The 16,227-nt window shown below is 64.1% G+C and overlaps 1 protein-coding gene across 1 annotated transcript in view; it reads right to left on the reverse strand.

Annotated features, from left to right (window-relative positions):
- ATP1A1 (ATPase Na+/K+ transporting subunit alpha 1) overlaps window positions 1-16,227 on the reverse strand; it is a 74,766-nt gene that overhangs the window by 32,471 nt on the left and 26,068 nt on the right. The window contains 6 exon segments of the mRNA XM_075592962.1: window positions 6,153-6,287; window positions 6,651-6,764; window positions 11,115-11,204; window positions 11,206-11,256; window positions 11,258-11,320; window positions 14,887-14,946. Of these exon segments, the coding sequence (XP_075449077.1) occupies window positions 6,153-6,287; window positions 6,651-6,764; window positions 11,115-11,204; window positions 11,206-11,256; window positions 11,258-11,320; window positions 14,887-14,946 (513 nt within the window).

Below are 16,227 nucleotides of genomic sequence, written 5' to 3' on the forward strand. Positions count from 1 at the left end.
CCCCGGCCGCTCTCACCCTGTAATAAACCCCACAGCTCCCCCCGTATCCCCGCTCTCACCCTGTAATAAACCCCACAGCTTCCCCCGTATCCCCGCTCTCACCCTGTAATAAACCCCACAGCTGCCCCCGTACCCCCGGCCGCTCTCACCCTGTAATAAACCCCACAGCTTCCCCCGTACCCCCGCTCTCACCCTGTAATAAACCCCACAGCTTCCCCCGTACCCCCGCTCTCACCCTGTAATAAACCCCACAGCTGCCCCCGTACCCCCGGCGCTCTCACCCTGTAATAAACCCCACAGCTTCCCCCGTACCCCCGGCCGCTCTCACCCTGTAATAAACCCCACAGCTTCCCCCGTATCCCCGCTCTCACCCTGTAATAAACCCCACAGCTTCCCCCGTATCCCCGCTCTCACCATGTAATAAACCCCACAGCTTCCCCCGTATCCCCGCTCTCACCCTGTAATAAACCCCACAGCTTCCCCCGTACCCCCGGCCGCTCTCACCCTGTAATAAACCCCACAGCTTCCCCCGTACCCCCGCTCTCACCCTGTAATAAACCCCACAGCTTCCCCCGTACCCCCGGCCGCTCTCACCCTGTAATAAACCCCACAGCTTCCCCCGTATCCCCGCTCTCACCCTGTAATAAACCCCACAGCTCCCCCCGTATCCCCGGCGCTCTCACCCTGTAATAAACCCCACAGCTTCCCCCGTACCCCCGCTCTCACCCTGTAATAAACCCCACAGCTTCCCCCGCACCCCCGCTCTCACCCTGTAATAAACCCCACAGCTTCCCCCGTACCCCCGCTCTCACCATGTAATAAACCCCACAGCTTCCCCCGTACCCCCGTCCGCTCTCACCCTGTAATAAACCCCACAGCTTCCCCCGTACCCCCGGCCGCTCTCACCCTGTAATAAACACCACAGCTTCCCCCGTACCCCCGGCCGCACTCACCCTGTAATAAACCCCACAGCTTCCCCCGTATCCCCGCTCTCACCCTGTAATAAACCCCACAGCTTCCCCCGTATCCCCGCTCTCACCCTGTAATAAACCCCACAGCTTCCCCCGTACCCCCGGCCGCTCTCACCCTGTAATAAACACCACAGCTTCCCCCGTACCCCCGGCCGCACTCACCCTGTAATAAACCCCACAGCTTCCCCCGTACCCCCGCTCTCACCCTGTAATAAACCCCACAGCTTCCCCCGTACCCCCGGCCGCACTCACCCTGTAATAAACCCCACAGCTTCCCCCGTATCCCCGCTCTCACCCTGTAATAAACCCCACAGCTTCCCCCGTACCCCCGCTCTCACCCTGTAATAAACCCCACAGCTTCCCCCGTATCCCCGCTCTCACCCTGTAATAAACCCCACAGCTTCCCCCGTATCCCCGCTCTCACCCTGTAATAAACCCCACAGCTTCCCACGTACCCCCGGCCGCTCTCACCCTGTAATAAACCCCACAGCTTCCCCCGTACCCCCGGCGCTCTCACCCTGTAATAAACCCCACAGCTTCCCCCGTATCCCCGCTCTCACCCCGTAATAAACCCCACAGCTTCCCCCGTACCCCCGCCGCTCTCACCCTGTAATAAACCCCACAGCTTCCCCCGTACCCCCGCTCTCACCCTGTAATAAACCCCACAGCTTCCCCCGTACCCCCGCTCTCACCATGTAAGAAACCCCACAGCTTCCCCCGTACCCCCGCTCTCACCCTGTAATAAACCCCACAGCTTCCCCCGTATCCCCGCTCTCACCCTGTAATAAACCCCACAGCTTCCCCCGTACCCCCGCTCTCACCCTGTAATAAACACCACAGCTTCCCCCGTACCCCCGGCCGCACTCACCCTGTAATAAACCCCACAGCTTCCCCCGTACCCCCGCTCTCACCCTGTAATAAACCCCACAGCTTCCCCCGTACCCCCGCTCTCACCCTGTAATAAACCCCACAGCTGCCCCCGTACCCCCGGCCGCTCTCACCCTGTAATAAACCCCACAGCTTCCCCCGTACCCCCGGCCGCTCTCACCCTGTAATAAACCCCACAGCTGCCCCCGTACCCCCGGCCGCTCTCACCCTGTAATAAACCCCACAGCTTCCCCCGTACCCCCGGCCGCTCTCACCCTGTAATAAACCCCACAGCTTCCCCCGTATCCCCGCTCTCACCCTGTAATAAAACCCACAGCTTCCCCCGTACCCCCGGCGCTCTCACCCTGTAATAAACCCCACAGCTTCCCCCGTACCCCCGGCCGCTCTCACCCTGTAATAAACCCCACAGCTTCCCCCGTATCCCCGCTCTCACCCTGTAATAAACCCCACAGCTTCCCCCGTACCCCCGCTCTCACCCTGTAATAAACCCCACAGCTCCCCCCGTACCCCCGGCCGCTCTCACCCTGTAATAAACCCCACAGCTTCCCCCGTACCCCCGCTCTCACCCTGTAATAAACCCCACAGCTTCCCCCGTATCCCCGCTCTCACCCTGTAATAAAACCCACAGCTTCCCCCGTATCCCCGCTCTCACCCTGTAATAAACCCCACAGCTTCCCCCGTATCCCCGGCGCTCTCACCCTGTAATAAACCCCACAGCTTCCCCCGTATCCCCGCTCTCACCCTGTAATAAACCCCACAGCTTCCCCCGTATCCCCGGCGCTCTCACCCTGTAATAAACCCCACAGCTTCCCCCGTACCCCCGCTCTCACCCTGTAATAAACCCCACAGCTTCCCCCGTATCCCCGCTCTCACCCTGTAATAAAACCCACAGCTTCCCCCGTATCCCCGGCGCTCTCACCCTGTAATAAACCCCACAGCTTCCCCCGTACCCCCGGCCGCTCTCACCCTGTAATAAACCCCACAGCTTCCCCCGTATCCCCGCTCTCACCCTGTAATAAACCCCACAGCTTCCCCCGTACCCCCGCTCTCACCATGTAATAAACCCCACAGCTTCCCCCGTACCCCCGGCCGCTCTCACCCTGTAATAAACCCCACAGCTTCCCCCGTATCCCCGCTCTCACCCTGTAATAAACCCCACAGCTTCCCCCGTACCCCCGCTCTCACCCTGTAATAAACCCCACAGCTTCCCCCGTACCCCCGCTCTCACCCTGTAATAAACCCCACAGCTCCCCCCGTACCCCCGCTCTCACCCTGTAATAAACCCCACAGCTTCCCCCGTACCCCCGGCGCTCTCACCCTGTAATAAACCCCACAGCTTCCCCCGTATCCCCGCTCTCACCCTGTAATAAACCCCACAGCTTCCCCCGTATCCCCGGCGCTCTCACCCTGTAATAAACCCCACAGCTTCCCCCGTATCCCCGCTCTCACCCTGTAATAAACCCCACAGCTTCCCCCGTATCCCCGCTCTCACCCTGTAATAAACCCCACAGCTTCCCCCGTACCCCCGCTCTCACCCTGTAATAAACCTCACAGCTTCCCCCGTACCCCCGGCGCTCTCACCCTGTAATAAACCCCACAGCTTCCCCTGTATCCCCGGCCGCTCTCACCCTGTAATAAACCCCACAGCTGCCCCCGTATCCCCGCTCTCACCCTGTAATAAACCCCACAGCTTCCCCCGTATCCCCGCTCTCACCCTGTAATAAACCCCACAGCTTCCCCCGTATCCCCGCTCTCACCCTGTAATAAACCCCACAGCTTCCCCCGTATCCCCGGCGCTCTCACCCTGTAATAAACCCCACAGCTTCCCCCGTATCCCCGCTCTCACCCTGTAATAAACCCCACAGCTTCCCCCGTATCCCCGCTCTCACCCTGTAATAAACCCCACAGCTTCCCCTGTATCCCCGGCGCTCTCACCCTGTAATAAACCCCACAGCTTCCCCCGTACCCCCGGCCGCTCTCACCCTGTAATAAACCCCACAGCTCCCCCCGTATCCCCGCTCTCACCCTGTAATAAACCCCACAGCTCCCCCCGTACCCCCGCACTCACCCTGTAATAAACCCCACAGCTTCCCCCGTACCCCCGTATCCCCGCTTTCACCCTGTAATAAACCTCACAGCTTCCCCCGTACCCCCGTATCCCCGCTCTCACCCTGTAATAAACCTCACAGCTTCCCCCGTACCCCCGGCCGCTCTCACCCTGTAATAAACCCCACAGCTTCCCCCGTACCCCCGGCCGCTCTCACCCTGTAATAAACCCCACAGCTTCCCCCGTATCCCCGCTCTCACCCTGTAATAAACCCCACAGCTTCCCCCGGATCCCCGCTCTCACCCTGTAATAAACCCCACAGCTTCCCCCGTACCCCCGGCCGCTCTCACCCTGTAATAAACCCCACAGCTCCCCCCGTATCCCCGCTCTCACCCTGTAATAAACCCCACAGCTCCCCCCGTACCCCCGCACTCACCCTGTAATAAACCCCACAGCTTCCCCCGTACCCCCGTATCCCCGCTTTCACCCTGTAATAAACCTCACAGCTTCCCCCGTACCCCCGTATCCCCGCTCTCACCCTGTAATAAACCTCACAGCTTCCCCCGTACCCCCGGCCGCTCTCACCCTGTAATAAACCCCACAGCTTCCCCCGTACCCCCGGCCGCTCTCACCCTGTAATAAACCCCACAGCTTCCCCCGTATCCCCGCTCTCACCCTGTAATAAACCCCACAGCTTCCCCCGGATCCCCGCTCTCACCCTGTAATAAACCCCACAGCTTCCCCCGTACCCCCGGCCGCTCTCACCCTGTAATAAACCCCACAGCTTCCCCCGTATCCCCGCTCTCACCCTGTAATAAACCCCACAGCTGCCCCCGTATCCCCGCTCTCACCCTGTAATAAACCCCACAGCTTCCCCCGTATCCCCGCTCTCACCCTGTAATAAACCCCACAGCTGCCCCCGTATCCCCGCTCTCACCCTGTAATAAACCCCACAGCTTCCCCCGTATCCCCGCTCTCACCCTGTAATAAACCCCACAGCTTCCCCGTATCCTCGCTCTCACCCTGTAATAAACCCCACAGCTTCCCCCGTACCCCCGGCCGCTCTCACCCTGTAATAAACCCCACAGCTTCCCCTGTATCCCCGGCCGCTCTCACCCTGTAATAAACCCCACAGCTTCCCCTGTACCCCCGCTCTCACCCTGTAATAAACCCCACAGCTTCCCCCGTACCCCCGGCCCGCTCTCACCCTGTAATAAACCCCACAGCTTCCCCCGTATCCCCGGCGCTCTCACCCTGTAATAAACCCCACAGCTCCCCCCGTACCCCCGGCCGCTCTCACCCTGTAATAAACCCCACAGCTTCCCCCGTACCCCCGGCCGCTCTCACCCTGTAATAAACCCCACAGCTTCCCCCGTACCCCCGCTCTCACCCTGTAATAAACCCCACAGCTTCCCCCGTATCCCCGGCGCTCTCACCCTGTAATAAACCTCACAGCTTCCCCCGTACCCCCGCTCTCACCCTGTAATAAACCCCACAGCTTCCCCCGTATCCCCGCTCTCACCCTGTAATAAACCCCACAGCTTCCCCTGTATCCCCGGCCGCTCTCACCCTGTAATAAACCCCACAGCTTCCCCCGTACCCCCGGCCGCTCTCACCCTGTAATAAACCCCACAGCTTCCCCCGTATCCCCGCTCTCACCCTGTAATAAACCCCACAGCTTCCCCCGTACCCCCGGCCGCTCTCACCCTGTAATAAACCCCACAGCTTCCCCCGTACCCCCGGCCGCTCTCACCCTGTAATAAACCCCACAGCTTCCCCCGTACCCCCGGCCGCTCTCACCCTGTAATAAACCCCACAGCTTCCCCCGTACCCCCGGCCGTTCTCACCCTGTAATAAACCCCACAGCTTCCCCCGTACCCCCGCTCTCACCCTGTAATAAACCCCACAGCTTCCCCCGTATCCCCGCTCTCACCCTGTAATAAACCCCACAGCTTCCCCCGTACCCCCGCTCTCACCCTGTAATAAACCCCACAGCTTCCCCCGTATCCCCGCTCTCACCCTGTAATAAACCCCACAGCTTCCCCCGTATCCCCGCTCTCACCCTGTAATAAACCCCACAGCTTCCCCCGTACCCCCGGCCGCTCTCACCCTGTAATAAACCCCACAGCTCCCCCCGTACCCCCGGCCGCTCTCACCCTGTAATAAACCCCACAGCTTCCCCCGTACCCCCGCTCTCACCCTGTAATAAACCCCACAGCTCCCCCCGTACCCCCGGCCGCTCTCACCTTGCAGCCTTGAGCAGAGATTATACGCAGGTCCGCAGGGATTCTGTCTCCTCCCTTCACTTCCACCAGGTCGCCCAGAACAACACCCTCGGCGTTAATACTCAGCTTCTCCCCGCTCCGGATAACCAGGGCTTGCTGTGGAGAGAGGACACTCAGAGGACACTCAGAGGACACTCAGAGGACACTCAGAGGACACTCAGAGGACACTCAGAGGACACTCAGAGGACACTCAGAGGACACTCAGAGGACACTCAGAGGACACTCAGAGGACACTCAGAGGACACTCAGAGGACACTCAGAGGACACTCAGAGGACACTCAGAGGCCCACGCACCGCCTCATACCCCCAGAGACCCAACCCCGAGCTCAGGCAAAACAGCCGCCTTATCAGTGGGTGAATGCAAACGTGAAGGCCAATGTCCCCGAGTAATGGGGCATACGCCACTGACATTTGCCCAACACAAGTGGCAATGAGCGCTCAGCCTGCACGCCAGCTCACCTGGGGCACCATGTTCTTGAAGGACTCCATGATCTTTGAGCTCTTGGCTTCCTGGTAGTAGGAGAAGCAGCCGGTGATGATGACGACAGCAGATAAGACGACACCCAGGTAGAGCTGTGGAGAGAGAGACGGGAGGGTGGCAGAGCCGGGGCAGTCAGCAGGGCAGCACCGCGGCAGAGCCGGGACAGGGCGGCAGAGCAGGGACAGGGCGGCAGAGCCGGGGCGGCAGAGCAGGGACAGGGCGGCAGAGCCGGGGCGGCAGAGCAGGGACAGGGCGGCAGAGCCGGGGCGGCAGAGCAGGGACAGGGCGGCAGAGCCGGGGCGGCAGAGCAGGGACAGGGCGGCAGAGCCGGGGCAGTCAGCACCGCGGCAGAGCAGGGACAGGGCGGCAGAGCCGGGACAGGGCGGCAGAGCCGGGACAGGGCGGCAGAGCCGGGACAGGGCGGCAGAGCCGGGACAGGGCGGCAGAGCCGGGACAGGGCGGCAGAGCCGGGACAGGGCGGCAGAGCCGGGACAGGGCGGCAGAGCCGGGACAGGGCGGCAGAGCAGGGACAGGGCGGCAGAGCAGGGACAGGGCGGCAGAGCAGGGACAGGGCGGCAGAGCAGGGACAGGGCGGCAGAGCAGGGACAGGGCGGCAGAGCCGGGGCAGCAGAGCAGGGACAGGGCAGCAGAGCAGAGACAGGGCGGCAGAGCCGGGGCAGCAGAGCAGAGACAGGGCGGCAGAGCCGGAGCAGCAGAGCAGGGACAGGGCGGCAGAGCCGGGGCAGCAGAGCAGGGACAGGGCAGCAGAGCAGAGACGGGGCAGCAGAGCAGGGACGGGGCAGCAGAGCAGGGACGGGGCGGCAGAGCAGGGACAGGGCGGCAGAGCAGGGACAGGGCGGCAGAGCAGGGACAGGGCGGCAGAGCAGGGACAGGGCGGCAGAGCAGGGACAGGGCGGCAGAGCAGGGACAGGGCGGCAGAGCAGGGACAGGGCGGCAGAGCAGGGACAGGGCGGCAGAGCAGGGACAGGGCGGCAGAGCAGGGACAGGGCGGCAGAGCAGGGACAGGGCGGCAGAGCAGGGACAGGGCGGCAGAGCAGGGACAGGGCGGCAGAGCAGGGACAGGGCGGCAGAGCAGGGACAGGGCGGCAGAGCAGGGACAGGGCGGCAGAGCAGGGACAGGGCGGCAGAGCAGGGGCAGCAGAGCAGGGACAGCAGAGCAGGGACAGGGCAGCAGAGCATGGACAGGGCAGCAGAGCAGAGACAGGGCGGCAGAGCAGAGACAGGGCGGCAGAGCAGAGACAGGGCGGCAGAGCAGAGACAGGGCGGCAGAGCAGAGACAGGGCGGCAGAGCAGAGACAGGGCGGCAGAGCAGAGACAGGGCGGCAGAGCAGAGACAGGGCGGCAGAGCAGAGACAGGGCGGCAGAGCAGAGACAGGGCGGCAGAGCAGAGACAGGGCGGCAGAGCAGAGACAGGGGCGGCAGAGCAGAGACAGGGCGGCAGAGCAGAGACAGGGCGGCAGAGCAGAGACAGGGCGGCAGAGCCAGGGCGGCAGAGCAGGGACAGGGCGGCAGAGCAGGGACAGGGCGGCAGAGCAGGGACAGGGCGGCAGAGCAGGGACAGGGCGGCAGAGCAGGGACAGGGCGGCAGAGCAGGGACAGGGCGGCAGAGCAGGGACAGGGCGGCAGAGCAGGGACAGGGCGGCAGAGCAGGGACAGGGCGGCAGAGCAGGGACAGGGCGGCAGAGCAGGGACAGGGCGGCAGAGCAGGGACAGGGCGGCAGAGCAGGGACAGGGCGGCAGAGCCGGGGCAGCAGAGCAGGGACAGGGCAGCAGAGCAGAGACAGGGCGGCAGAGCCGGGGCAGCAGAGCAGGGACAGGGCAGCAGAGCAGGGACAGGGCAGCAGAGCAGAGACAGGGCGGCAGAGCCGGGGCAGCAGAGCAGGGACAGGGCGGCAGAGCCGGGGCAGCAGAGCAGGGACAGGGCAGCAGAGCAGAGACGGGGCAGCAGAGCAGGGACGGGGCAGCAGAGCAGGGACGGGGCAGCAGAGCAGGGACGGGGCAGCAGAGCAGGGACGGGGCAGCAGAGCAGGGACGGGGCAGCAGAGCAGGGACGGGGCAGCAGAGCAGGGACGGGGCAGCAGAGCAGGGACAGGGCAGCAGAGCAGGGACAGGGCAGCAGAGCAGGGACAGGGCAGCAGAGCAGGGACAGGGCGGCAGAGCAGGGACAGGGCGGCAGAGCAGGGACAGGGCGGCAGAGCAGGGACAGGGCGGCAGAGCAGGGACAGGGCGGCAGAGCAGGCACAGGGCGGCAGAGCCGGGGCAGCAGAGCAGGGACAGGGCGGCAGAGCAGGGACAGGGCGGCAGAGCAGGGACAGGGCGGCAGAGCAGGGGACAGGGCGGCAGAGCAGGGACAGGGCGGCAGAGCAGGGACAGGGCGGCAGAGCAGGGACAGGGCGGCAGAGCAGGGACAGGGCGGCAGAGCAGGGACAGGGCGGCAGAGCAGGGACAGGGCGGCAGAGCAGGGACAGGGCGGCAGAGCAGGGACAGGGCGGCAGAGCAGGGACAGGGCGGCAGAGCAGGGACAGGGCGGCAGAGCAGGGACAGGGCGGCAGAGCAGGGACAGGGCGGCAGAGCAGGGACAGGGCGGCAGAGCAGGGACAGGGCGCAGAGCAGGGACAGGGCGGCAGAGCAGGGACAGGGCGGCAGAGCAGGGACAGGGCGGCAGAGCAGGGACAGGGCGGCAGAGCAGGGACAGGGCGGCAGAGCAGGGACAGGGCGGCAGAGCAGGGACAGGGCGGCAGAGCAGGGGACAGGGCGGCAGAGCAGAGACAGGGCGGCAGAGCAGAGACAGGGCGGCAGAGCAGAGACAGGGCGGCAGAGCAGAGACAGGGCGGCAGAGCAGAGACAGGGCGGCAGAGCAGAGACAGGGCGGCAGAGCAGAGACAGGGCGGCAGAGCAGAGACAGGGCGGCAGAGCAGAGACAGGGCGGCAGAGCAGAGACAGGGGGCAGGCAAGAGCAGAGACAGGGCGGCAGAGCAGAGGACAGGGCGGCAGAGCAGGGACAGGGCGGCAGAGCAGGGACAGGGCGGCAGAGCAGGGACAGGGCGGCAGAGCAGGGACAGGGCGGCAGAGCAGAGACAGGGCGGCAGAGCAGAGACAGGGCGGCAGAGCAGAGACAGGGCGGCAGAGCAGAGACAGGGCGGCAGAGCAGAGACAGGGCGCAGAGCAGGGACAGGGCGGCAGAGCAGGGACAGGGCGGCAGAGCAGGGACAGGGCGGCAGAGCAGGGACAGGGCGGCAGAGCAGGGGACAGGGCGGCAGAGCAGGGACAGGGCGGCAGAGCAGGGACAGGGCGGCAGAGCAGGGACAGGGCGGCAGAGCAGGGACAGGGCGGCAGAGCAGGGACAGGGCGGCAGAGCAGGGACAGGGCGGCAGAGCAGGGACAGGGCGGCAGAGCAGGGACAGGGCGGCAGAGCAGGGACAGGGCGGCAGAGCAGGGACAGGGCGGCAGAGCAGGGACAGGGCGGCAGAGCAGGGGACAGGGCGGCAGAGCAGGGACAGGGCGGCAGAGCAGGGACAGGGCGGCAGAGCAGGGACAGGGCGGCAGAGCAGGGACAGGGCGGCAGAGCAGGGACAGGGCGGCAGAGCAGGGACAGGGCGGCAGAGCAGGGACAGGGCGGGCAGAGCAGGGACAGGGCGGCAGAGCAGGGACAGGGCGGCAGAGCAGGGACAGGGCGGCAGAGCAGGGACAGGGCGGCAGAGCAGGGACAGGGCGGCAGAGCAGGGACAGGGCGGCAGAGCAGGGACAGGGCGGCAGAGCAGGGACAGGGCGGCAGAGCAGGGACAGGGCGGCAGAGCAGGGACAGGGCGGCAGAGCAGGGACAGGGCGGCAGAGCAGGGACAGGGCGGCAGAGCAGGGACAGGGCGGCAGAGCAGGGACAGGGCGGCAGAGCAGGGACAGGGCGGCAGAGCAGGGACAGGGCGGCAGAGCAGGGACAGGGCGGCAGAGCCGGGGCAGCAGAGCAGGGACAGGGCAGCAGAGCAGAGACAGGGCGGCAGAGCCGGGCAGCAGAGCAGGGACAGGGCAGCAGAGCAGAGACAGGGCGGCAGAGCCGGGGCAGCAGAGCAGAGACAGGGCGGCAGAGCCGGGGCAGCAGAGCAGAGACAGGGCGGCAGAGCCGGGGCAGCAGAGCAGAGACAGGGCGGCAGAGCCGGGGCAGCAGTGGCGGTGAGAAGGAAGAGGCCGGCAGGTCGCCCGCTTCACCTCATTCCTGTTGTGAAGTATGATGTAAAGTGAACTACTGTGAGGTTATGTAGTCATGCCAAGACTACCCGGGAGCGCGGGCATGTGCGTGTGCGTGTGCTAGCCCTGGCAGCAGGGCACTGGCACCCAGCAAGAGGCAATGCAGACAGCTCGCACGGGCGGGACTAGCAGGCGGTGGCACAGAAGGGGTTAGTTAGGCGGGGTGAGGGAGCCCTCACGTTATCATTCTGCGGTTCATCCTCCGTGGCAGCCTGGATACCGTAGGCCAGGAAGCAGAGCAGAGCGCCGATCCACAGCAGCATGGAGAACACCACCGAACAGCTGGCGGCAAAACTTCACCCACTCCGGGGTGGTGGGGGGGAGGGGTGAGCGCGTTGGGACCGTCCCGTGCCAGGATCTCTGCCGCCCGAGCTGTGGTCAGACCCTGAAAGGGAGAGAGACACTGGGAGTGAGGAGGAGGAGGAGGAGGAGGAGGAGGAGGAGGAGGGAGACACTGGGAGTGAGGAGGAGGAGGAGGAGGAGGAGGAGGAGGAGGAGAGGAGGAGGAGGAGGAGGAGGAGCGAGGACACTGGGAGTGAGGAGGAGGAGGAGGAGGAGGAGGAGGAGGAGCGAGACACTGGGAGTGAGGAGGAGGAGAGAGAGGAGGAGGAGCGACTGGAGGAGGAGGAGGAGGAGGAGGAGAGGAGGAGGAGGAGGAGCGAGACACTGGGAGTGAGGAGGAGGAGGAGGAGGAGGAGGAGGAGGAGGAGGAGGAGGAGGAGAGGAGGAGGAGGAGGAGGAGGAGGAGGAGGAGCGAGACACTGGGAGTGAGGAGGAGGAGGAGGAGGAGGAGGAGGAGGAGGAGGAGGAGCGAGACACTGGGAGTGAGGAGGAGGAGGAGGAGGAGGAGGAGGAGGAGGAGGAGGAGCGAGACACTGGGAGTGAGGAGGAGGAGGAGGAGGAGGAGGAGGAGCGAGACACTGGGAGTGAGGAGGAGGAGGAGGAGGAGGAGGAGGAGGAGGAGGAGGAGCGAGACACTGGGAGTGAGGAGGAGGAGGAGGAGGAGGAGGAGGAGGAGCGAGACACTGGGAGTGAGGAGGAGGAGGAGGAGGAGGAGGAGGAGGAGCGAGACACTGGGAGTGAGGAGGAGGAGGAGGAGGAGGAGGAGCGAGACACTGGGAGTGAGGAGGAGGAGGAGGAGGAGGAGCGAGACACTGGAGTGAGGAGGAGGAGGAGGAGGAGGAGGAGGAGGAGGAGGAGGAGGAGGAGGAGGAGGAGGAGGAGGAGGAGCGAGACACTGGGAGTGAGGAGGAGGAGGAGGAGGAGGAGGAGGAGGAGGAGGAGGAGGAGGAGGAGGAGGAGGAGGAGCGAGACACTGGGAGTGAGGAGGAGGAGGAGGAGGAGGAGGAGGAGGAGAGAGACACTGGGAGTGAGGAGGAGGAGGAGGAGGAGGAGAGAGACACTGGATGAGGAGGAGGAGGAGGAGGAGGAGGAGGAGAGAGACACTGAGGAGGAGAGAGAGGAGGAGGAGGAGAGGAGGAGGAGGAGGAGAGAGACACTGGGAGTGAGGAGGAGGAGGAGGAGGAGGAGGAGGAGGAGGAGGAGACACTGGGAGTGAGGAGGAGGAGGAGGAGGAGGAGGAGGAGGAGGAGGAGGAGGAGGAGGAGCGAGACACTGGGAGTGAGGAGGAGGAGGAGGAGGAGGAGGAGGAGGAGGAGCGAGACACTGGGAGTGAGGAGGAGGAGGAGGAGGAGGAGGAGCGAGACACTGGAGTGAGGAGGAGGAGGAGGAGGAGGAGGAGGAGCGAGACACTGGGAGTGAGGAGGAGGAGGAGGAGGAGGAGGAGGAGGAGGAGGGAGACACTGGGAGTGAGGAGGAGGAGGAGGAGGAGGAGGAGGAGGAGGAGGAGGAGGAGGAGGAGGAGGAGGAGGAGGGAGACACTGGGAGTGAGGAGGAGGAGGAGGAGGAGGAGGAGGAGGAGCGAGACACTGGGAGTGAGGAGGAGGAGGAGGAGGAGGAGGAGGAGGAGGAGGAGGAGGAGGAGCGAGACACTGGGAGTGAGGAGGAGGAGGAGGAGGAGCGAGACACTGGGAGGGAGGAGGAGGAGGAGGAGGAGGAGGAGGAGGAGGAGGAGCGAGACACTGGGAGTGAGGAGGAGGAGGAGGAGGAGGAGGAGGAGGAGGAGGAGGAGGAGGAGGAGGAGGAGGAGGAGGAGGAGGAGGAGGAGGAGGAGGAGAGAGACACTGGGAGTGAGGAGGAGAGAGACACTGGGAGTGAGGAGGAGGAGGAGGAGGAGGAGGAGGAGAGAGACACTGGGAGTGAGGAGGAGGAGGAGGAGGAGGAGGAGGAGGAGGAGGAGGAGAGAGACACTGGGAGTGAGGAGGAGGAGGAGGAGGAGGAGAGAGACACTGGGAGTGAGGAGGAGGAGGAGGGAGGAGGAGGAGAGAGACACTGGGAGTGAGGAGGAGGAGGAGGAGGAGGAGAGAGACACTGGGAGTGAGGAGGAGGAGGAGGAGAGAGACACGGAGTGAGGAGGAGGAGGAGGAGGAGGAGGAGGAGAGAGACACTGGGAGTGAGGAGGAGAGAGACACTGGGAGTGAGGAGGAGAGAGACACTGGGAGTGAGGAGGAGAGAGACACTGGGAGTGAGGAGGAGGAGAGACACTGGGAGTGAGGAGGAGAGAGACACTGGGAGTGAGGAGGAGAGAGGAGGAGACACTGGGAGTGAGGAGGAGGAGGAGGAGAGAGACACGGAGTGAGGAGGAGAGAGACACTGGGAGTGAGGAGGAGAGAGACACTGGGAGTGAGGAGGAGGGAGAGAGACACTGGGAGTGAGGAGGAGGAGGGAGAGAGACACGGAGTGAGGAGGAGGAGGGAGACACTGGGAGTGAGGAGGAGAGAGACACTGGGAGTGAGGAGGAGAGAGACACTGGGAGTGAGGAGGAGGAGGGAGAGAGACACGGAGTGAGGAGGAGGAGGAGGAGGAGGAGGAGGAGGGAGAGAGACACGGAGTGAGGAGAAGGAGGAGGGAGAGAGACACGGAGTGAGGGAGGAGGAGGAGGGAGAGAGACACGGAGTGAGGAGGAGGAGGGAGAGAGACACGGAGTGAGGAGAAGGAGGAGAGAGAGAGACACTGGGAGTGAGGAGGGCTCGGGAGATCGTGCCGCCAGAGCTGCCACTCAGGACACGACACCCCGTACCTGCCTGGGAGTGAGGTGGGGGATGGGAGGGAGCCCCCGTACCTGCCTGGGAGTGAGGTGGGGGATGGGAGGGAGCCCCCGTACCTGCCTGGGAGTGAGGTGGGGGATGGGAGGGAGCCCCCGTACCTGCCTGGGAGTGAGGTGGGGGATGGGAGGGAGCCCCCGTACCTGCCTGGGAGTGAGGTGGGGGATGGGAGGGGGCCCCCGTACCTGCCTGGGAGTGAGGTGGGGGATGGGAGGGAGCCCCCGTACCTGCCTGGGAGTGAGGTGGGGGATGGGAGGGAGCCCCCGTACCTGCCTGGGAGTGAGGTGGGGGATGGGAGGGAGCCCCCGTACCTGCCTGGGAGTGAGGTGGGGGATGGGAGGGAGCCCCCGTACCTGCCTGGGAGTGAGGTGGGGGATGGGAGGGAGCCCCCGTACCTGCCTGGGAGTGAGGTGGGGGATGGGAGGGAGCCCCCGTACCTGCCTGGGAGTGAGGTGGGGGATGGGAGGGAGCCCCCGTACCTGCCTGGGAGTGAGGTGGGGGATGGGAGGGAGCCCCCGTACCTGCCTGGGAGTGAGGTGGGGGATGGGAGGGGGGCCCCCGTACCTGCCTGGGAGTGAGGTGGGGGATGGGAGGGGGGCCCCCGTACCTGCCTGGGAGTGAGGTGGGGGATGGGAGGGGGGCCCCGTACCTGCCTGGGAGTGAGGTGGGGGATGGGAGGGAGCCCCCGTACCTGCCTGGGAGTGAGGTGGGGGATGGGAGGGGGGCCCCCGTACCTGCCTGGGAGTGAGGTGGGGGATGGGAGGGGGCGGAGCAGCAGCACACTTACCCGAGTCATGTCCGTGCCAAACTTGCGGTGCAGCTCGTCCATGCTCATCTTGTGCTCTTCCTGAGGGTTACAGGTTACCAAGGTTACCCTGTGTCACTGCGCATTACATGCACCGGCGCAAACAGTGCCAAGTATAGTAGTACTAAACATTACTCCAGGGAAGCTACTCCGGGTATTACTAAATCAAACAGTGAGCTAAGCATTTTGAGTTAAGAGTTTCAGAATTTAAACGTTTGTGATCGTTTTACTGCAACTTCATATACCGCGCGCTAATCTGGGGGGCGCACGCTAATCTGGGGGGACGCATAGCGTTACTGCAACTCCATATACCGCGCGCTAATCTGGGGGCGCATAGCGTTACTGCAACTCCATATACCGCGCGCTAATCTGGGGGGGACGCATAGCGTTACTGCAACTCCATATACCGCGCGCTAATCTGGGGGCGCATAGCGTTACTGCAACTCCATATACCGCGCGCTAATCTGGGGGGACACATAGCGTTACTGCAACTCCATATACCACGCGCTAATCTGGGGGCGCATAGCGTTACTGCAACTCCATATACCGCGCGCTAATCTGGGGGCGCATAGCGTTACTGCAACTCCATATACCGCGTGCTAATCTGGGGGCGCATAGCGTTACTGCAACTCCATATACTGCGCGCTAATCTGGGGGGACACAGCGTTACTGCAACTCCATATACCGCGCGCTAATCTGGGGGGACACAGCGTTACTGCAACTCCATATACCGCGCGCTAATCTGGGGGCGCATAGCGTTACTGCAACTCCATATACTGCGCGCTAATCTGGGGGGACAGCGTTACTGCAACTCCATATACCGCGCGCTAATCTGGGGGCGCATAGCGTTACTGCAACTCCATATACTGCGCGCTAATCTGGGGGGACACAGCGTTACTGCAACTCCATATACCGCGCGCTAATCTGGGGGCGCATAGCGTTACTGCAACTCCATATACTGCGCGCTAATCTGGGGGCGCATAGCGTTACTGCAACTCCATATACCGCGCGCTAATCTGGGGGGACACAGCGTTACTGCAACTCCATATACTGCGCGCTAATCTGGGGGGACACATAGCGTTACTGCAACTCCATATACCGCGCGCTAATCTGGGGGGGACACAGCGTTACTGCAACTCCATATACTGCGCGCTAATCTGGGGGGACACATAGCGTTACTGCAACTCCATATACCGCGCGCTAATCTGGGGGGACACAGCGTTACTGCAACTCCATATACTGCGTGCTAATCTGGGGGCGCATAGCGTTACTGCAACTCCATATACCGCGCGCTAATCTGGGGGGGGGGGTATTGCACCCACG

The sequence above is a fragment of the Ascaphus truei genome, chromosome 3 (genome assembly GCF_040206685.1).
Source record: "Ascaphus truei isolate aAscTru1 chromosome 3, aAscTru1.hap1, whole genome shotgun sequence".
Classification (NCBI taxonomy): Eukaryota; Metazoa; Chordata; class Amphibia; order Anura; family Ascaphidae; genus Ascaphus; species Ascaphus truei.